This window comes from Amphiura filiformis, unplaced genomic scaffold, assembly GCF_039555335.1.
Source record: "Amphiura filiformis unplaced genomic scaffold, Afil_fr2py scaffold_70, whole genome shotgun sequence".
Classification (NCBI taxonomy): domain Eukaryota; kingdom Metazoa; phylum Echinodermata; class Ophiuroidea; order Amphilepidida; family Amphiuridae; genus Amphiura; species Amphiura filiformis.
In genome coordinates, this window is record NW_027305534.1 from 275,240 (window position 1) to 297,536 (window position 22,297).

At 36.5% G+C, this 22,297-nt stretch overlaps 1 protein-coding gene across 1 annotated transcript in view; it reads right to left on the reverse strand.

Moving 5' to 3' along the window:
• Positions 1 to 8,937: 8,937 nt before the first annotated feature.
• LOC140144651 (uncharacterized) overlaps positions 8,938 to 22,297 on the reverse strand; it is a 42,112-nt gene continuing 28,752 nt past the window's right edge. Inside the window, exons 28-33 of the mRNA XM_072166461.1 lie at positions 20,937 to 21,124; positions 19,577 to 19,699; positions 19,008 to 19,119; positions 18,034 to 18,130; positions 17,656 to 17,755; positions 8,938 to 9,059 (exon numbers count right to left, since the gene is read on the reverse strand). Coding sequence (XP_072022562.1) covers positions 8,982 to 9,059; positions 17,656 to 17,755; positions 18,034 to 18,130; positions 19,008 to 19,119; positions 19,577 to 19,699; positions 20,937 to 21,124 — 698 coding nt within the window. The 3' untranslated portion in view covers positions 8,938 to 8,981. The remainder of the gene's footprint in view (positions 9,060 to 17,655; positions 17,756 to 18,033; positions 18,131 to 19,007; positions 19,120 to 19,576; positions 19,700 to 20,936; positions 21,125 to 22,297) is intronic.

The window sequence follows — 22,297 nt, forward strand, 5'->3', positions numbered from 1 at the left end:
CTTGTTACATAACTTTTTACACTTTCAATTGGATCACTGAATCGGCCTTTAAGTTCCTTGTTGCGATTGAGGTGGTAAACAAAATAATAGAGAAGCTTGGGTTATCGAAATAAAGTTAGGCAGATATGTAGCAGTTTTATTTATGTGAAAACTTTTGCACCAGTGGTGTTGGACCGTCCTGTGCATGCTTACGCTATTTAGCTCAAACACACACAAAAAATATACCTATGGTTGTTTGAAGGTATAAGCACGATTTTTTAAACGAAAAACTTCAGCAAAATCTGAATATTTTACTTTTTAGGCAGAGGGCTTAGAGGTATAGGCCTACATGCCCGGGGTAGGCCTATTTTAAATGGTATAAGGGACAGTGTCCTTAGCGTCTGTGGTACTTCAACAGCAGGTTACGGGAGGGGCGAGACAAACTGGAATGCTGAGCTAAGCTGACAACACTTTTACAGATAGGAGATCGAGTCCCCTCCCCACACCGCCCCTCCTCCTGTGATCCCGCCCTCCTAAATTCTGACACCCATTGTCTACACTAACATGCCACAGAAATTAATTAAATGGTTGTGCCATTAGAGACTCACGATGACTACTCTGGTCATATTGTTAGGCATAAATAGCATAACAATTAAAGTTTACCTAAGAATTTAACATTCTTCATACATGAAGTAATATATTTATGTCTACTCTATAAATGAAATTTAAAATTCTCCGTATACAATAGTAATAGTATAAAAGACTTTTCCACTCCTGTTTTGATGAGAATGATGCTAATTTGAGATCCTTTTAAAATGTTTAAAATGTGAGAAAATTGCAATGCCTATATGGAAACAGACCCAATGGAATCAAGTTCATTTGGTATATCGAGTAGTATATTATTTATTTACTAAAAACACAACAAATTACACAGGTCCATGTACAAGTTTTCCCACACGTTTTATGGGTCAATGGGCATTATGGTGTGTGTATTTTGTGAATTGCTTGGTGTAAATGCAAATAAGTAACGTGCAATAATCAGTGTAACCTGTGTTTGTGCACCCCGTCACGCTGCTGTGCATCCTTATGAGTGTAAGGAATATACCGTAAATATGCGCATTTGTGCCGCTTGCGTTCTTATGTGGTAACGTGCATTATACATCGGGTTTGTGCATTATGCTTGGAACACTTGATGACTTGTAAAGTTTAATTACTAATACTTGTTGTAACTTCAGACGTTCAGATTAAAACAAGTAGCTAAATTTTAATCAAATTAACTCGTTTGAAAAGCATTCATTACTTTTGCTAATTAAAATGAACTTGAAATCGACGTGAACAAATGAGCAACTGCAAATTGACGTTCTTTCTTTCTTTCTTTCTTTCTTTCTTTTCTCTTCTCTTCTCATCTCCTTCTCTCCTCTCCTCTCATCACTGCTATAGGGGGCAAGACAACTCTCAACTTGGTGAAAATTCGACAAAATTGGTTAAGAGCACAAAGGGGAGGGGCTTCTCTTCTCGCTTTTCTTCTCTTCCCTTCCCTTTCCTTTCCTTTTTCCTTCCTTTCATTTCCTTCTCTTCTCCTCTCCTCTCCTCTTCTCGTGTTTTCTCTTTCCTTTCTTTTCCTTTCCTTTCTTCCCTTCCTTTCCTTTCCTTTCCTTTCCTTCCCTTTCCGTTCCTTTCCTTTTCCGTTCCTTTCCTTTTCTTCTCTTCTCCTCTCTTACATCTTCTCAGTCTCCTCTCTCGTGTTTTATCTTTCCTTTCCTTTACATTCCTTTCTTTCCTTTCTTTTCCTTCCCTTTCCTTTCCCCTTTCCTTCGTTTCCTTCTCCTCTCCTATCTTCTCTCCTCCTTTTCCTTTCCTTTCCTTTCCTTTCCTTTCCTTTTTCCCTCTGTTTCCTTTCCTTTCTTTTCCGTTCCTTTCCTTTCCTTCTCTTCTCCTCTCCTATTTTCTCTCCTCTTCTCGTGTTTTCTCTTTCCTTTCATTAGGTTTGCTTTCTTTTCCCTTTCTCTCGTTTCCTTTCTTTCCTTTCCTTTGCCTTTCCTTTCCTTTCCTTTCCTTTCCTCCCCTTTCCTTTCCTTTCTTTTCTTTTCCTTTCCTTTATTTTTTCTTCTTATGTATTTCTTTCTTTTCTCACAACACATTTTCTTAGAAAATAATGCTTTCAAAAATGTTTCATGCACAACGTGCCAACCCGTTTTCGATAGATTGTAACTCTTGAATAAACGTTAATAATTAATGTTGCAATACATATACATCACTATTCATATTTCCTGAAGGTATGATCACCCTGATGATAGGAAATCATCACGGTCATTGACATCATACATTCCACCAAAGTTCACCAACTACACTTCTCAATCCATAATCACAAAGTTAGGCAGATTTTACCAGTTTGCCACTTCTTTGTATAAAGGAAGTACTTCGCTATAATTTTGGGTACCGAGCAAATATGTCACACCATATTTCTGTGCTTTCCGACTATTTACCTATTGTTTCCTTGTGTATTTCTATGCAATGATCCGTGATCAGTGTCAAGGTAATACGAGACCCGATACCAGACTCTATCTTATCTGAACTTGCAAGCACCAGACTATGAAATACATGTACGCAATTGGGGAAATTTTAAAGGAAGACATTACACATGATACATGTTTCGGTTTTGAAATTTGGTAATGTCTTATGATTAAAGCTATTGAAAATGTGTCTTTATTGCGAATTATATTCTACTTTAGAAACTTAGAATTCCGGGTAAATTTGATATAATAATTGATAAATTTTAAATACAGTGAAACCATTTTGACCACACTCTATGAAATACGGATAACACCTTTTTTAACACTTTAACACATTTATATCTGTGCATTTCACGTATTTAGAAGTCGTTACTTACGATTAACACTATAACACGTTTATCGGGTATTTTGAAGTTAAACGAAAATATTAACACCGTAATAATGTGCATATCAGCAATATAAATTAACATATTTAAGCGTTAATAATTAGTGTTAAAATACCACGTGTTTTAGCCTCGTAAGTAACGCTTCCTATTCTTTAACGGGTAAAGTAAAGATATATACACGTTGAAGTGTTAAAAAAGTGTTCTCGGTATTATTAATACTTGAGTTTAAGGTGTAATTACACTGCAAAAAGTGTGTTTAGGAATTAAACACTTTTCTAAACACTATCTTGCACCATGTTTTTAAACATGTTTAAATGCTACACATGTTTAGGAATTTGATGGGCTGTGTTTAGGAAATTTGACATTGGTGTTTAGGAATCAAACATGTTTAGAAATGTGTTTAGACATTGGTGTTTAGGAATCAAACATGTTTAGAAATGTGGTGCAAGAAAAGTGTTTTATTCCTAAAAACCAATGTCAAATTCCAAAACATCATGTGTTAGATTCCTAAACACATACCCATCAAATTCCTAAACATGTGTAGCATTTAAACATGTTTAAAAACATGGTGCAAGATAGTATTTAGAAAAGTGTTTAATTCCTAAACACACTTTTTGCAGTGGCTGTCTGCACACCCCATCACGTCAAGTGCCCCGAGATGGAGCGGTTAGTAGCTATATATCAGGGCTGGCTGCCACTATAGGGTTTAGGAATCAAGCATGTTTAGAATGTGGTGCAAGAAAAGTGTTTAATTCCTAAACACGCTTTTTGCAGTGTAGAATACTGCTGTCAGTTATTCTATTTACGTTACCCCAGGCGTTACCCTGAATGTCGACTGGTGTAGTTTTGCATAAGGCCAATTACAATTGATTCTTAGTTTCCTGTTTCCCGCCCGCGTCCAAAGTAGAGAATTGCAAAATATTTAATTATTTTATTTATATTTTGGATTTTCTCTTTAAAAATAACTTTTAATGACTACCATTTGCTACTTTCTGACTTTGATCATATCATCTATAATGATGAATAAACATAGAACCTAATTGTACCATTACAAATGTATAAAATCAAACATAGTAGTAAAATAATTAAATGCATGCTCCTTGTCAAAATGGTTTGATGTAGGTTGCGACCACTTATTTTAAAATAAAGAAAATAAAAGATAATTAATAATTAATAATTAAAAGTCGCCTCATCCCTGGTTTTCAACCATGAAACAGGAAACTAAGAATTAATTGTGAAGGGCCTAAGCAAAACAACAACAGCAAGCACTGAGTACAAAACAAAGACAACAACAACAAAAGCTCAATAAATGCTTTAAATGATTTTCAATATTATTATCATTTATATCATCATGATCAGAATAACTATAATTGTTGATAATTATTATTATTGTTAATCATTATTAGTATTGTTGTTATTGTTTGGTGTTGACGTTGTCCAAAGCTTTTAATTAACCAATAAATAATTTTTTATTAATATAAGCACTGAATTTGAAATTAAACATCAAAATGTATGTAAAAATATAAATAATGGTCCCTTTAAAAAAAACTGTTTACGATCTCTCAACCACCCACGCTGTTTAAGGAAGTCAACATTCTATTAATCTTTGAATGTAAATCTCGTGCTTGATTAATGAAGTAAACCGTCCAGGGTCCAAACTTTGGAACTTTGAGAACAATAATAAGACTATTATCAAGAGTTATATTTATTCTTTCTCCCGGGTTCACGTCTATACTTTGTGTAAACTTGACAATGGTGGAAGTAATAGGGATTTCCCCTGTACAAGTTTTGTTTCATTCAATAAATACACAAGGAAATACCAATACCAACCAGGGATCGTATGCCATGTTTAAAATAGCAATATTTTTTGATAGTTCGTTTGAACTTGTTAAAGTTCGTGCCGGTTCGACAGGTTTGATGGAAATTCCTTAAAGGGGCCTTCTGAAAAAAGTCTGATGCCAGGAAAGTTGTAAACTAGCTTGGTAGTACAACTGTTAACATGAAGTATTGTACACTTTGCAGATACGCCGATAGATTTTTAATATGGGGGGCGAAACTCGAAACGCTGAAGCGGATGGATTGGATTGTGAATTTTGTCCTTAATTTTTTGAATTTTACCTAAAATTATGAATTTAACTCAGATTATTGGGGGGGGGGGGCTAGGATACTTCGGTCCCCTCACCAAAATTATTGAAGGGGCCGGCTCCCAGCCCCCCCCCGTTCAGGAGCCACTATTTTTTGCTAAAAGCATGAGAGTTTCCATACATAAAGTATAAGGTCGAGGTCCAAAGACGGGGGAGGGGCACGTGACCTGGGCGCCACTCTGCTCGGGGGGGCGAATTAATCAATTCGGTATCGATTCTGTGCCGAAGCGATGAGAGTCACAATTTTCGCGGGCTTTGCGCGCATCTCAGCGCAAAATCATTTAAAGATCAATTTCATTTTAACCAAAATTAATTAGTGTTAGGCCCTATTTATGCAAATTTTCGCGCCGCGCGCAATTGTTTTAAGAATCGGGGGCCAGGAGGCCCTGGGAAGGAGGGGCGCCATTATTAGATCGCATTATTGCACAATATTCTGATAATGGATTCCCTGGTCTCACCGGCTTGAACCGGAGTGGGGGGTACTCATCTTTAGAAGTGACGGACAGGCCTAAGTGTATAGGCTTGTCAATAGTCCCCTTTTCATATCTGGAAATGCCAAGGAGATATGACCCCGAGTGATGTCAAAGGAAAGAGATAACAAATTAATCAAAGTAAAGAATATAATAAAAAATAATTTCCCCCTGGGATAACACTCCTCATAAGACCTGGGTCAATATTCATATTTTGGGTCCTTTTCATATTTCGAAATGCCGAAATGGACATTATCTCGAAATGCAATGAAGGCATGTCCACCCGAGTGGTGTCAAATGAAGGATAACAAAGTAAACTAGAGATAATTTGCGCTCACAGAGCGCAGACAATCGCAAGGCATGTAATCCTTTAATGGCCGTTTGACCTGACCTTTGACCTTAATGTTTCCCGGGTCACGAGGTTTGTTGTCACCGAAATTAAGCCCCCATACCCCTTACAGACAATGAAATTACGGTATAAGATTTGACCCCAGATAACCATTGACCTGACCCTGCAAACATATTCTCCCTGGTCATTAAGTTTGTTGTCACCGAGTTTGAGTCTCGTACCCCTTACAGATGTCCCAAAAATGCATTTCTAAAATTTGACCTTTGACCTGACCCCTACAAAATGTTCCCCTGGTCATGAGATTTGTTGTCACTGAGTTTGAGCCCCATATCCCTTACAGATGTCCAGAAAAGGAAATTGTAAGATTTGACCCAAGATAACCTTTGACCCGACCCCTGCAAAATGTTCCAAAATATTCCCCTGGTCATTAAGTTTGTTGTCACAGAGTTTGAGTCCCGTACCCATTACAGATGTACAGAAAATGCATTTCTTAAATTTGACCTCTGCATGAACTTTGACCTGACCCCTGTAAAATGTTCCCCTGGTCATGAGATTTGTTGTCACTGAGTTTGAGCCCCATACCCTTTACGGATGTTGAGATAATGCAATTGTAAGATTTTACCCCAATTGTAAGATTTTACCCCTTAATGACCTTTGACCCCAATTCTTTGTGTACAACTTTTAGACACTGGCTAAAGGCGATGCAGGTATGCAAGTGACGACATTGTGTTATGTAATTTGTGGAAGAAGAAGCATTTTTAGTGAAAATCACATATTGGCCATAATGACCTTTGGATGACCTTTGACCCCGAGTTGGTCATGTAACATTTGTCCCCCACCCAATGGTCCTTGTGACCAAATATGGTCACATTGGCTTAAAGCATATGGCTACGATGGCTCGTTAAAAGTTTGACAGAAGAAAGAAAGAAAGAAGAACTGACCAAAAACAGAACACTCGCAAATTGGAAATTTGCGATTGTAATAATATATAATACAAATATGGCACTCATCATAAGAACCAGTGCGTATCGTGGGTCGTCATGAGGGGGGGGGGCATCGACCATGATTGAGGGCACCGGGTCTGACTGGGGGCACAACCCGTTTTTTGACATGTCCTCCGACAGAAAAAAATGTAAAACATATAATAAAAATAATTTGAAAATGGCAAGAAGGTATGATCCCCCGAGTGGTATAAAATGAAAGAGAAATAATTTCAAAATGTATCAAAATGAATTCCCTCACCGGGGATAACACTCCTCATAAGACACGTGTCAATATTCCCATCTTGGGTCCTTTTCATAATAGGCATATTTCGAAATTCCAAGAAGGTATGACCCCCTGAGTGGTGTCAAATCAAATAGAAAAAAGAAACCAGAATGTAACATAAATAATTTCTCCAATGGGGTGAGACTCATATTCATATTGTGGGTCATTTTTATATCTTGAAATGCCAAGAAGGTATAATGACCCTCGGGTAACAGTGGTACATAGTGTCTCATGGTTCAGCTATGGTGCGGTAACCACTCTAGTTTAAAACATTCTTACAAATCGATTAGGGCTTGCATAAAAAGTTTCTAATCTCTATAGGCGGATGCGTGAACAACAACAGAATTAGTGAAAATGTTGGGTTTTTTCTGAGCAGGCACTTATTCTCGCATGTCGCGTTTGGGTTAAGGGGGTACTACACCCCTGGCGAATTTTGTGCCTATTTTTGCATTTTTCTCACAAATTATAGCGCATTGGTTACAGGTAAGATATGTATATTATTGGGGCAAAGACTACAACTACTGCACTGAAAATTCAGCAACTCAAGGCAAGTAGTTATTGATTTATTGATCAAATATTGGTTTTCCCTCATTTTTGATTGTAACTCCACAACTGTTGTCTGTGGTGGAATAAAATTTCCAGTGCAGTAGTTGTAGTCCTTGCCCCTATAATATACATATCTTACTTGTCACCAATGCGCTATAATTTTTGAGGAAAATGCAAAAATAGGCACACAATTGAGCAGGGGTGTAGTACCCCCTTAAAACACTGCTATTCGCAAGTTTATACAATGTGGTTTTAAAATAAACAAACAAACACAAATCGGACACTTAAACAAGCAAATATCACACTTCATTTCAAATAATAGTTCCTGTATTTGTTTCTTTTAATACACATATAAATTATGTACTATATACTACATCTTTCATAAAGATCTTAACGTCTACATTGGGCTATTCCAGAAAATAAACGCATACCCCTATAATACATGTAGAGGAGTTTGGATTTCCGGACTCTTTGTCCAGTCGTGATTGTTAGCAATCCAGACTTTTAAAGTGTCCAAGGCGAAAAAATCCAGCAGAAAAATAGTTCAATATCAGAAATCCTTAATTTGAGAGTGGACATTTGCGTGATGTTTCATTCATTTTATTGCATTTCCAAACTTTTTCAAGTAACATTGGCAACTGGAATTTTTTCACTTATCTTTACTTACCAAAAGTAATAATTTCCCAAAGCAACACACCAAAAATTTACTCCTCTATAGGGGTGTGAATTTATTTTCTGGAATAGCCCATATTTATAGTCTTTTTGTTAACTATAGAATTATACTTCTTTATTAGAATATTTCCAATTATTTTTATATCATTACCATTATTGTCTTTGGTATATACATGTAATACACAATTAAAATAACTAGAAACCAAATCAAAAGACAAATACATAAATAATAAAAATGAAATAAAAAGTTATATATAGCTCAGAAATCTATAGGCTGATGTAATTATGTAATAACACGGTGTCTCAAAATTGCTCAGGCCTCATTTTGCTCACAAATTTGATCATGTTTTTTTTTTTGCTGTAAAGTAAACTTATTTTCAATTCATTTGATCTCATTCCATTTTATTCAGTACTCAAATAATTATATAATATACAGTCAAAAACACACATGATTAAAATAAAAGTGCGTGCTAAAAATATAGAAATATCAAAATATACTGCACGCACGGTACCAGCTATAAAGATGGCCAAGATGTTTTTTTGGTAAAATTACAAGAGTACCAATGATAACCAAAAAAGTATTAAAGAAAACGCCTTAATTGTTCTATAAGTCTATAATTATTTGCATGTTACTTTTTTCTCCATAGAGGTGATTTCTACACTTTTTCGTCTGGAGCTGGTATTGATACGTCTTCATAGAGTTTTGGTTCCATGTCTGACAATGATAGGTAACCCTAGAAAGAATACAATTAAAATCAAAAGGGTAACTTTTCGAAAATCTCCAGTTTAGCGACAAAAACAAATCCATATTGGAGATTTTTTAGCTGTATATTGTGATGTGCCCTGAGTAATTTGATTTAATTTAATTATTTAACTTTGTTTACAAGCTGAAAGTATTTCATGAGATGGGAAACCCCTTGTATTTTGGAATTCCCCAAATTATTGTAAACAAAGTCAGAGCTATGTTTGGAACTTGGAAAGCCCTAGTTCATTATTGCACCATCAGGAAAACCCCCAGGAAGTGATGTAATGTGAATGTGTATAATTAATCTTGGGAAATCCCAAGATTGCAGCAATGTTGTGAAAATGTGATTGAAGTAATGGTTTATTAATAGATGATGGTTTTTTTGCATGAGTACTGATATAAAAAGCTGAAGGCTTTTGTTGGGACTTTACAGAATGTCATGTGAGATTGAAAACTCCACATGTGTGTGATGGTCTTCGTGCTTCAAGAAAAGAAGTACATTTTAACCAGTTTATATAGCCAATAATTGAGCTAATTTTAATACAGCAACGAAGAAGACAGCGAGCACACAAAAGTGCTCTTCCTCATCAAAGGATTAAAAGTTCTTCTGTCAAATTGCTGGAGTTTGCTGGATTTGTGAAGGCAACGCATCTGTCAAAAAACAGTGGAGCTGTGTTAAAGAAACCTGTTCCCTGGAAAAAGAGTGGTTGGTGAAAGAAACACCATTTTTGGAGAAAGCAGCGCAAGGAGATATATTTGTGGAGAAAGCAGCGCAAGGAGATATATTTGTGGAGATAGCAGCGCAAAGGAGATTGGAGGAAGCATCATCATTTTCGTATGAGGATTTTATACGCAAGGATTTATAAATGCAAGTGTACGATGGACTTCGCTGATTTTCGCAGGACAAGTGAATAAGGATATATTACATCAGTCGTCCAGAACATTGCAAGAACTCTAGGATCACCAACAAGAAGACAGCTGGTTAAGTACTGATATAGTAAAACTGTCATTGTGTGATTTTATTGTATATGAGATATTGTTTTTATATGTACCAATCATACTCTGTTTTCAATTAAAGACTTAGATTATGTTAGCTTAATCAAACAGTGTATTTGTGTTGTGCATTCGTGTGAGTTCGGGTAAAAGGTGATTTTGGCCTTGAGTCAAGTACGACTCGTAACAAAAATTGGGGGCTCGTCCGGGAAGATACACTGTAAAAAAAGTTAACATTCATTTACTGAGTCTTGAAAGTGAAAGTACAGTATGACAGAGTTCAAAGCAGAAGAGTTTCTTGAAACTATAAATTGGGAGAAGTTTGATGAGTTGAAGAAGCCTGATTTATTGGCATTTGCCCAACATTATGACTTGAAAGTAAAGCAAGCTACAAGAAAGCAAATAATCAAAAATGCCTTGATAGATGTTTTGGTCGGGGAAGATATTTTTGATGAATCCTATTTGGAAGAGAAACTTGAAGTAGAAATTGGTGGGGACTCAGCATTTAAGTTGAAAGAGTTGGAAATTCAATTAGAATTGAGGAAAATGGAAATGGACCAAAAGAAAATGGAAATGGATCAAAAGAAAAACTGGAAATTATCAAGTTAGAGAATGAAAAACAAGAAAGACAAGAAAGATTAGATATGGAGAAACAGAAAATGGCAATGGAAGACAAAGCGCGCCATGAAAAGATGGCGCTGGAAGCACATTTGAAAGAAAAAGAAATTGAGTTTGAACAAGAGAAGTTGGCTAAGCTTAGGTGACAAATACTCATCAAGTTTCTCCTCAAAGTCAAAGTCAGGCTTTGATGTTACAAAGTATGTAAAGCTTGTGCCTAAATTCAAAGAGAAAGAAGTTGACGAGTACTTTCAACATTTTGAAAAGGTAGCTACAAATTTGAAATGGCCTCCAGAGCATTGGACCCTACTGTTACAAAGTAGTTTTGTGGGGAAGGCCAGGGAGACTTACTCAGCTCTACCAATAGAGAAGTGTAATAATTATGAAGAAGTTAAACAGGCAGTCCTTAAGGCCTATGAATTGGTGCCTGAAGCATACAGACAAAAGTTCAGAGATTCAAGAAAGCAAGCAGATCAAACCCATGTAGAATTTGCCAGAGTAAAAGAACAAATGTTTGACAGGTGGCTTGGTTCAAAAGAAGTCAAAGATGATTTCGGCCAACTTAAGCAATTGGTTCTTATAGAAGAGTTCAAGAAATGTGTCCACGTTGACATTAAAACCCATTTGGATGAAAGCGCTAGCAAAATTAAGACGCTAAATGAGGCGGCGACAATGGCGGACGACTATGGCTTAACTCACAAATTGAATGGGAGTAGATTTAGTCATAACAGAAGTTATTCAAACAGGTTCAGCCATAATCAACCTAGAGCAAATCAGGGTGGTACACAAGAAGTGAAACCTCAGTCTAATTCACAGCATAGTGCTGGTGGTAGAGGGACCCCAGGGAGTTCAGGTAACAGAGCAAAATTTGGGACTGAATTTAAAGCCAAAGTAACTTGTACTCATTGTAAGAGACCAGGGCATACGATGACCCAGTGTTATTTCTTAAAAGGCAGACAAGACGCACAAAAACAGCAGCAAACTGCTAGTAATACTGTAGGATGTGCAGTGTCACTTGAGTCAAAGAAACAAGTCAGTCAAATCAAGAAACAAGAATTCCCACAAAAGGGAGGTGAGACAGACAAGGTGTGTGAAGAATTTGAACCATTTGTGTTAGAGGGAGTAGTATCACTTGGTGAGAATGGTAGTCCAAAGCCCATCAAGATTGTGCGAGATACGTGTTGTGCACGGTCTATGATTCTGGAAGGAACTTTGCCCTTTAATGAGGATAGTTCAGCAGGTAATGCTTTGATCCAGGGTATTGGGATGGAAATAATTAGTGTACCTCTCCACAAAATTAACTTGACATCTGACTTAGTTTCTGGTCATGTAACCATAGGAGTTAGACATGAATTGCCAGTCAAGGGAGTGTCCATGTTGCTAGGAAATGATTTGGCAGGGGGGAAGGTTTTTCCTGACCCAATAGTCACAGATAAGCCCTGTATACAGGCTGATAATAGTGAGGAAGAGGAGATATTTCCTGCATGTGCAGTGACACGGGCAATGAGTAAGAGAGCCTCATTAGAAACAATTGAGGACAACCAAATTGATGACTTAGGCTACAATTTGGAAGACACATTTGTGTCAAAGTTGAATGAGAAAGAAGATCAACTTCCGTCTCCTGGGGATAAAAATACCCCTCAAAATGACACAGGCTCTGAGCATGAACAAATTGGGGATACATTGAAAGACCCATTAAGTCATGACAAGCTGATTCTGGAGCAACAAAATGACCCAGAACTCAAAGAGATCAATCAAAGGGCATTGACCCTAGAAGAAGCAGAACAAAATTCTGTCTGTTTTATAAACAAGATGGTGTGCTAATGAGAAAATGGCGCCCCCTTGATGTACCTGCCGATGAAGAGTGGAAGGTAGTGCACCAAATTGTGGTACCAAAAGTATACCACACTGAAGTAATTAACATAGCACATGATAGTCCCATGGCAGGGCATTTGGGTGTTAAGAAAACTCATGAAAGAATTCTGAGACATTTCTGGTGGCCCACTCTCAGAAAAGATGTTTCTGAATATTGCAAAACATGTCACATATGCCAAGTAGTAGGGAAGCCAAATCAGAAAATACCTCCTGCTCCATTGAAGCCAATTCCAGCCTTTGATGAACCATTTAGTAGGGTTATTATTGATTGTGTAGGCCCCTACCAAAGACCAAGTCAGGTAATCAATACCTTCTGACAATTATGTGCGCGTCAACACGCTTTCCTGAAGCCATACCTTTGAGAAATATTAAAGCAGTGACTATAGTGAAAGCTTTAACCAAGTTCTTCACATTTGTGGGGCTCCCCAAGTCCATACAGTCTGATCAAGGATCAAACTTTACTTCTGGAGTATTTCAACAGGTCATGTATCAATTAGGTATAGAGCAGTATACCTCAAGTGCTTACCATCCAGAATCACAAGGTGCACTAGAAAGGTTCCACCAAACTTTGAAAAACATGATCAGGACATACTGTTTGGAATTTCAGAGGGACTGGGATGAGGGAGTACACTTGTTGTTGTTTGCTGCTAGGGAAGCTGTTCAGGAAACTTTGGGATTTAGTCCTTTTGAGTTAGTGTTTGGACACACAGTGCGCGGGCCCTTAAAGTTGTTGAAAGAAAAGTGGCTCAATGAGAAATCAGATATCAATTTATTGGATTATGTCTCCAATTTTAAGCATAGGCTTAACAGAGTAACTGATATTGCCAAAGAAAACTTGAAACAGGGTCAGGCCAAAATGAAACAATGGTATGATAAACATGCCAAAGAGAGAGTGTTCAAACCAGGTGACAAAGTTCTAGTACTGTTTCCAATTCCAGGACACCCATTACAAGCCAGATATCATGGCCCATGTGAAGTGGAGTCAAAAGTGGGTGAAGTAGATTACATTATCAAGACTCCTGGTAGACGCAAGAGCAGGCAGTTATGCCACATAAATATGCTCAAAGAGTATGTTGAAAGAAGTGACAGTGGCATTCCAAAACCTGTGTGTACAGTAAAACATGCTGATAATGTAGACAAACATGCCGATGTAGACAAAATCGCCAATGTAGACAAGAGTAAAGATGACAATTCTGATGTCACATATGACCAGGATAAAGAGCTAGAGCACAAAGAGTATAATGTAAAATTGAACAATTCTGATGTGCTCACTAATTTGGACTCAAAGTTAGGTCATCTTTCTCAAGATCAACAAAGTCAAATTGCAAATTTGATTCACAAATTTGACAATATATTTCCTGATACGCCAAGTAGAACAAATGCTGCATTTCATGATGTAGATGTTGGTGATACAAAACCAATCAAGCAGCATCCTTACAGAGTCAATCCATTGAAAATGGAACATCTCAAAAATGAGATTAATTATATGTTAGACAATGATATCATAGAACCAAGTAGTAGTGAGTGGAGTTCACCATGTATTCTTGTTCCCAAGCCTGACGGTTCATACCGATTGGTCGCAGACATAAGAGCTGCAAATGTTCATTCAAAGACAGACTCGTACCCAATTCCAAGAATTGATGATTGCATAGACAAAATTGGGAATGCAAAATTTGTTAGCAAATTTGATCTTTTGAAAGGGTACTGGCAGGTTCCACTCACAGACCGTGCCAAAGAGATTTCTGCTTTTTGTACACCGTTTGGTCTTTACCAATACAAAGTCATGCCATTTGGGTTGAAAAATGCACCCGCAACCTTTCAGAGAATGGTGAACCAAATTGTGGCAGACATAGAGGGATGTGAAGCGTATGTAGATGATTTGATTGTTTACAGTCAAACTTGGGAACAACACATGGAACAACTCCATCAATTGTTTGAGAAGCTGTCTGAAGTACAGGTGACAGTCAATCTGGTAAAAAGTGAGTTTTGCCATGCCACAGTCACATACTTAGGATATGTTGTAGGTCAAGGTCAGGTGAAACCTATCAAAGCCAAAGTTGAAGCAATTGAGCAATACCCCACACCTGTAAACAAGAAGGCACTCATGAGATTTCTAGGAATGGTTGGCTATTATAGAAAGTTCTGTCCAAACTTTTCAGAGATAGCAAGTCCTTTGACTGATTTGTTGAAGAAAGATGCAAAATTCATTTGGTCAGAACAGTGTGAAAATGCTTTTCACAAAGTCAAGTCAATACTCATGAGTTCACCAGTGCTAACTGCACCTGATTTTCAGAAGCAGTTCAAGTTGACTGTTGATGCCAGTGACATAGGCTGTGGAGGTGTTGTGATGCAAGAGGGTGAAGATCAAATTGACCACCCCATATGTTACTTTTCAAGGAAATTCAACAAGCACCAGAGAAATTACTCCACAATTGAGAAGGAGTGTCTAGCATTGCTATTAGCATTGCTACATTTTGATGTGTATTTGGGTACCACAGTATACCCTGTGCTTGTTTTCACAGATCACAATCCCCTCACTTTCATCAACAGGATGAAGAACAAAAACCAAAGACTGGTGAGGTGGAGTTTGACCTTGCAAGAGTACAATCTGGACATCAAACATATTAAGGGAAAAGACAATGTAATGGCTGATGCCCTGTCCAGAATTGCATAAGAAAAACCGATAAACAAAAACTCCTTTAAAAAGGGAAGTTGTGTGTGACAAGTAGTCACTGTGTATGATGAGTTAAATACTCAAAGTTGATAATATGTTGAAGTTGATGTAAAAGAAGAAAACATTTAAGAAAGTTTTCATTACATTCGAACTTTCTTCTTTTAAGGGGAGGGTGTGATGTGCCCTGAGTAATTTGATTTAATTTAATTATTTAACTTTGTTTACAAGCTGAAAGTATTTCATGAGATGGGAAACCCCTTGTATTTTGGAATTCCCCAAATTATTGTAAACAAAGTCAGAGCTAGGTTTGGAACTTGGAAAGCCCTAGTTCATTATTGCACCATCAGGAAAACCCCCCAGGAAGTGATGTAATGTGAATGTGTATAATTAATCTTGGGAAATCCCAAGATTGCAGCAATGTTGTGAAAATGTGATTGAAGTAATGGTTTATTAATAGATGATGGGTTTTTGCATGAGTACTGATATAAAAAGCTGAAGGCTTTTGTTGGGACTTTACAGAATGTCATGTGAGATTGAAAACTCCACATGTGTGTGATGGTCTTCGTGCTTCAAGAAAAGAAGTACATTTTAACCAGTTTATATAGACAATAATTGAGCTAATTTTAATACAGCAACGAAGAAGACAGCGAGCACACAAAAGTGCTCTTCCTCATCAAAGGATTAAAAGTTCTTCTGTCAAATTGCTGGAGTTTGCTGGGTTTGTGAAGGCAACGCATCTGTCAAAAAACAGTGGAGCTGTGTTAAAGAAACCTGTTCCCTGGAAAAAGAGTGGTTGGTGAAAGAAACACCATTTTTGGAGAAAGCAGCGCAAGGAGATATATTTGTGGAGATAGCAGCGCAAAGGAGATTGGAGGAAGCATCATCATTTTCGTATGAGGATTTTATACGCAAGGATTTATAAATGCAAGTGTACGATGGACTTCGCTGATTTTCGCAGGACAAGTGAATAAGGATATATTACATCAGTCGTCCAGAACATTGCAAGAACTCTAGGATCACCAACAAGAAGACAGCTGGTTAAGTACTGATATAGTAAAACTGTCATTGTGTGATTTTATTGTATATGAGATATTGTTATTATATGTACCAATCATACTCTGTTTTCAATTAAAGACTTAGATTATGTTAGCTTAATCAAACAGTGTATTTGTGTTGTGCATTCGTGTGAGTTCGGGTAAAAGGTGATTTTGTCCTTGAGTCAAGTACGACTCGTAACAAAAAGCAATGCATACTATGCATGCAAGTAAAACAGTCGTATATATAGCCAAAGCGGATTGATTTTGAGTGAATAATCAGAAAATTGTCAAAATATGTTTGCAAAAATTGTTAAGACATTTTTGAGATTTTCAAGCTTTTCGTGATTGTTTAGGGTCATTTAGCTTTTTCCGGAGCTAATAATCCCGACAGACCAACCCTACTTGAAAAATCCGTCTGCCCAGAACAGTTTTTGTTTTTGTCGCCTAGATTCAGAAATTCATATCATTTTGACAAAATATCTTTAAATAATCCTAGCCACATTCCTATAAATATAAAATTTAAATTTATGTTTTTGTTTATCTTACAACAACACATAATATAATGGGTCAATGTGATGTTTTTCCTTCATTCCTTCCCTTTTGTTTTTCTTCTTCAAATTTCCCAGCAAACACAAAACGTTTTCGACATCATTCGCAAAAGGTTACAAAAGGTTGTTAGAAAACGTTTACATGTCGGGTTATATAAAGGGTATATTAAGAGTATAAAATGGTTTCATAACATTTTTTGATAATCTACTGCTCAGCAAACAAAAATGTTTTACAGAAAACGTTTAAATGTCGGACTATATGAAGGGTATAAAAACGTTTTAATAACATTCCAAAAACATTCTTGAAAACTTGATACAAAACATTCTAAACAGAATGTTATTTTGGGGTTGAAAAATATTTTGCGAAAAATGTTTGCCCAAAATATTTGCAATAACGTTTTAAAAACGTTTTCATGACCTTTATATAACCCGACATTTAAATGTTATTAAAATGTTTAAAAAAAACATTTTAAGAACATTTCTGTGTTTGCTGGGTTCAAATATTTTAACATGTTATTTAAGTATTGACAAAATATTTGGCAAAAATGTTTGCAAAAATAGTTTACAATAACATTTTGTGAAAACATTTTAAAATATTGTTGTAATTTGTTTTCATACAAAACGTTTTAAAACGTTATCATGACCTTTATATAACCCGACATTTTAATGTTATTAAAACGTTTTTACCTAAACCAAAAGCCAAAATATAACTTATCTAAAACGTTTTTAAAACGTTTTTGTGTTTGCTTGGTTGTCATTGGCTTCTGGATTGTGAAAATCAAAGTGTTGGTAAGATGGCTAGAGAAATATGCTGACATACTGATCATTGGTAATACTTACCGCCTCTCCCCCGAGAATATCATAAAGTAAATTAATTAGCTTCTCAAATGATGGTCTTTTAGCAAGCTCCTTATCCCAACATTCTAGCATTATGCTATACCTGGACGTAAGTAAGAACACGAAGAATACAGGCTGTATCAAAATGATTGGTACTCATGCAGGTTTCATTGATTATCGACAAGGCTGTCACATCAAAATGCAACATTGGATTTGTATATACGCTGGCGAATTGTATTACTCATTAAAATGCAACTGACATATCTTTGTTTGTTTGTTTGTTTCTTTATTTTTTGTCATGTGTTTGTTTTCAACTTGAAAAAATGGTAGAAACAAAATGAATCAAAGTACCAAAAAATGTAATACAAATACAAAACATACAGTTCTTCATTGCAGTGTTTAGGTCGTGGCATCCTGTATCCCGCCTTCAGCAGCCGACGGATTTCACCACCCTTCATTTGTGGATAGGGTCTTGCGCCTAAAAAAACAATGTGAACATTTACCGTTGTTATTGTGAAATAATTCAATTAAAACGTTTAAACTCGATATTTTGTATATAAAGGCGTAAGCATCATTCAATGAAAATAAGTTATGTATTAAGGGTTTGGTTGATGCTTCTGATAAATTTCTTGAATGATATTCTAATATTCTGATATTCTGAAAAAGCGGCATAATTTGATTCGGTTATATATGGTTTTACGGAAAAAATGAACCATAGGGACCCTTATGAGTGTTTGGATTCGATACTGGTTTTTAGGTAACTACTAAAAATTGTACATGTGGATGTGAACTCCAAGTTGATATTCAAGTTTAAAAATAAGGGATCCTTTTGTTTTTGTTTTTCAAATCAAAAGTAAAAGTAGGAGTCTTGCGTGACCAGTGGCGTACCGTGGCCGCCCCTTCCCCGGGGGGCTGAAGAAAATCCAATTTTGCCGCCCCTTCCTCAACAGCCCGAAAAGGTTGCCCCAATTTTTTTACGGTCGTTTGAAAAAGTGAAGAGCAAAAAAAAAAAAAAAAAAAAAAAAAAAAAAGGATTTATACGCGCTACCGCCCCAAAAGCAACACATTTTGATGTATAGTACAATTTTTTCACATTTTCCGCACTTTTTTCTTTACTAATTCTTTTTAGCCGCCCCTTCTTCTTCCGCCGCCCCTCAGTTTGCCGCCCCTTCTTCTTCCCGCTGTCCCTTCGATTTTGCCGCCCCTGCTTTGACCCCGGGGCTGGCGCCCCAAAGCCCCCAAAAAAAAAAAAAATACTCGCATGGTGACAAAGCTATATTTGTCTTCGCATTCTTTGTTTTTTGTTTGTTTTCTCAATCAAGTTCAACGTCATGTTTTTACTCATCTTTACTTACCCAGAGTAATAATTTCCCAAAGCAACACACCAAATGACCACACATCACTTTCTATGGAGTGTGTATTTCCTAGCAGAGATTCTATGGCCATCCATCGAATTGGGAGAAGACACTGAGAGTTAAGATAGAAAATTTCACACATAACTGCATCAAGGAATATCCACGAGCCCAGGTGTTTTCCCATATAGTTTCATAGTAAATAATTTACTCTTGGTCTAGTTGTTGTTGTTATTAATTAATTAGATTAAAGTCATTATTAATCGTTGAACTAATCTCGGTGCAATTTGCAAGATGGTTGAAACAACATGCAGAAGCTTGCCGGGCCAAGGAGCTAGGGCAAAATATCTAAATCGTCCTAAGGGGAACCTTTATAGGCCACACTTGTTTCTCCAATAGTCTCCATTTAAAATTTGAATGCTCTTTCGTTGTCCAACCAGATATTTCAGAGCCCACCCTACTTAAATCCCTACATAATTTTCAGCCCCCCTAAAATCTTACATTCTCTGCAAAATGGCGTAAATATTGATCGGTTCAATCTTAGACAAGGCTATAAGAACATAAATTGTTACCTCGTTTTTACGACGATATACTTCAACATTCATGACATCTTGAGCCAGACCAAAATCAGATACTTTGCATTGATATTTGGAATTGAGAAGTACATTTCGAGCTGCTAGATCTCGATGAATACACTGAAATTAAAAGAGATCATTTGTATTTTCTCAAATTCTAGATACGTATGGGTTTTGAGTAAAGGTTGGTTATTATATAATACCACTCTCCACTTTTCTGAACTTGAATCTGCATTTGCAGTAATAGATAACCCTACCATGCCTACGAATCTGCAATGTTTGGTTTATAACAGACAGTCACAAAAAGGTGTTTTTTTTCTGAATCCATTAAGGGGGTACTACACCCCTGGCCAATTGTGTGCCTATTTTTTCATTTTTCTCAAAAATAATAGCGCATTGGTGAGAAGTAAGATGTATATTATAGGGGCAAGGACTACAACTACTGCACTGAAAATTCAGCAACTCAAGACAAGTAGTTATTGATTTATTGATCAAATATTGGTTTCCCTCATTTTTGACTGTAACTCCACAACTGTTGTCTGTGCAGAAATAAAATTTACAGTGCAATAGTTGTACTCCTTGCCCCTATAATATACATATCTTACTTGTCACCAATGCGCTATAATTTTTCAGAAAAATGCAAAAATAGGCACAAAATTGGCCAGGGGTGTAGTACCCCCTTAACCTAAAGAACTATTTACATAAATTTTTACGAAAATAGGACCAATTGACACCTGCACAACATGGTGCACTATAGTGGCAATTTATATTGATAATTCTTTAGCGATGGGAATTGGACAAAACTATGAGAATTGAACATTTTCTCATATATCTATGATACTTTCAACCCTGTGGGGATGTTTTCTCTTCTAAATGAATGTGAAATACTAAAGAGTAACACAAAAATAACCACACATTTGGATTTGTTTCTAATATTTTAAAAAGAACTTCTTCAATTGAAAATATTTTTGGCATGCATCATCAGCCTCAAAGACACCGATTTCGTATACCTGTAGTTGACTTCATGCCTTAATGAGCATGAAAGAGTTCACTAGAATTCAAAAGTTTCAAGCAGTTAATATGAAGTAATCTATCATAATACACGTTTTCCTGATACCGGATGCTCGAGTATCCACGTCAACATGCTAATGGTTGCCCGATTATAATGCAAGTTTTCCTGATACCGGGTGCTATGCAAGTGCCCGATTGTAATTACCCTATTGCTGAAAAGTTCTTATGAATATGCATTTTCCTCCAGATTTGCCAATTATCAGGAATAATAAAAAATATAGCACTTTCGTCTAACATAAATGGGTCTGAACCATTAGGCTTGATAAGTTGAAGAAACATTTTTAACCTTTTGCTGTGCTAAAAAGGCCATCCCATTGGCTACCTCTCTAGCGAATGTTATAAGTTGTGCCGAAGTGAAAGATTTGCTACCAGCAAAAAGATTGTCATATGTGTCATTTCCAACACCTCTGCTCTTACGAAGTAGTGTCTTTAGATCACCATTTTCCATGTATTCTACTATAATGTACAATGGATCTGTAAACAAACATTATATATTGAGCTTAATTTTTATATTTATCCATAGCATATAAAAATATGTAGGCATTTATTATGTTGTATCTCTTAATACTTACATTTATGTTTACCAGTCAGATCAGAAGAGGATTTTGAAAATATATAAATTAGAGGTGGCCCTGTTTGTCGTAATATGATATTCGTCATTATTATGCAGAAATAATGACGGTTAAATGCACATCACCACCACCCCGACCCAGCCCCATACTCTTTTAACACCTCCACCCCACACCCACACACACACAAAATGATTAAGTAAAATTTACCTCATGCAGAACCTATATAATATTTAATAATTATGTACAGGGTGTCCCAAAAAAAAGAGGCCCCTCATTGCGCCCTCGTTTTCTCCTCGTTTTGAAAAGTTGATTAAATATATTTTGGTATGTAAATAAACCTTCAATCGTTAGCTTTAATAAACCAAAACAATTATTTCAATCGGCTCACAACTTTTGTAGATATGCCCTTTTGAATAAAAGTACCCGTTTTTCACTCTGTCCACGGATATCAAACCCCGGGTATCAAACAGAGTGGTTGGGATGGCTCATGCTGTGGAGTAGCCTGCACGATCACCAGACCTCACACCACTTGATTTTTTCCTTTGTGGCAAAATCAAGATCTTCACAAACGTATTACTGAATGCATTCGCAAGTATCCGGCGCACAAGGATGGTACGCAACGCAATTGATGCAATGAGGACCAGGGCTGAAACCTGTATTCGCCAAAGTGGCAACCAGGTAGAGGGCAGAGCAGCACAGTAAACTCATTTCAGAAGAACCAAAGACAAACCAAACAGTCTTTTAGGGCTACCTTTAATCCTAAAAAGGGAAATGACTTATGTTGTAAATAAAAAAAAGTAAGAAACATAATAAAACAAAAAGGCATAAACAACCAAGAAAAAATAAGTAATTGCAAGTAAAGCAAAAGAAGTCCCATTCGGCATCCATTTTACCCACAAATTTATGACAATAATAACAAAATCCATTGCCCATAAACCCACCGGTAAAGCCCATTCCATAAATAAAGTTAATTTATAAAGTTATCATTGAGGAATGTTTGATATTCATGCATGGTATGTGTTCTCTTTTCAATCTTTGAAGTAACCAAACCTTCAAAGTGGACAGAGTGAAAAAC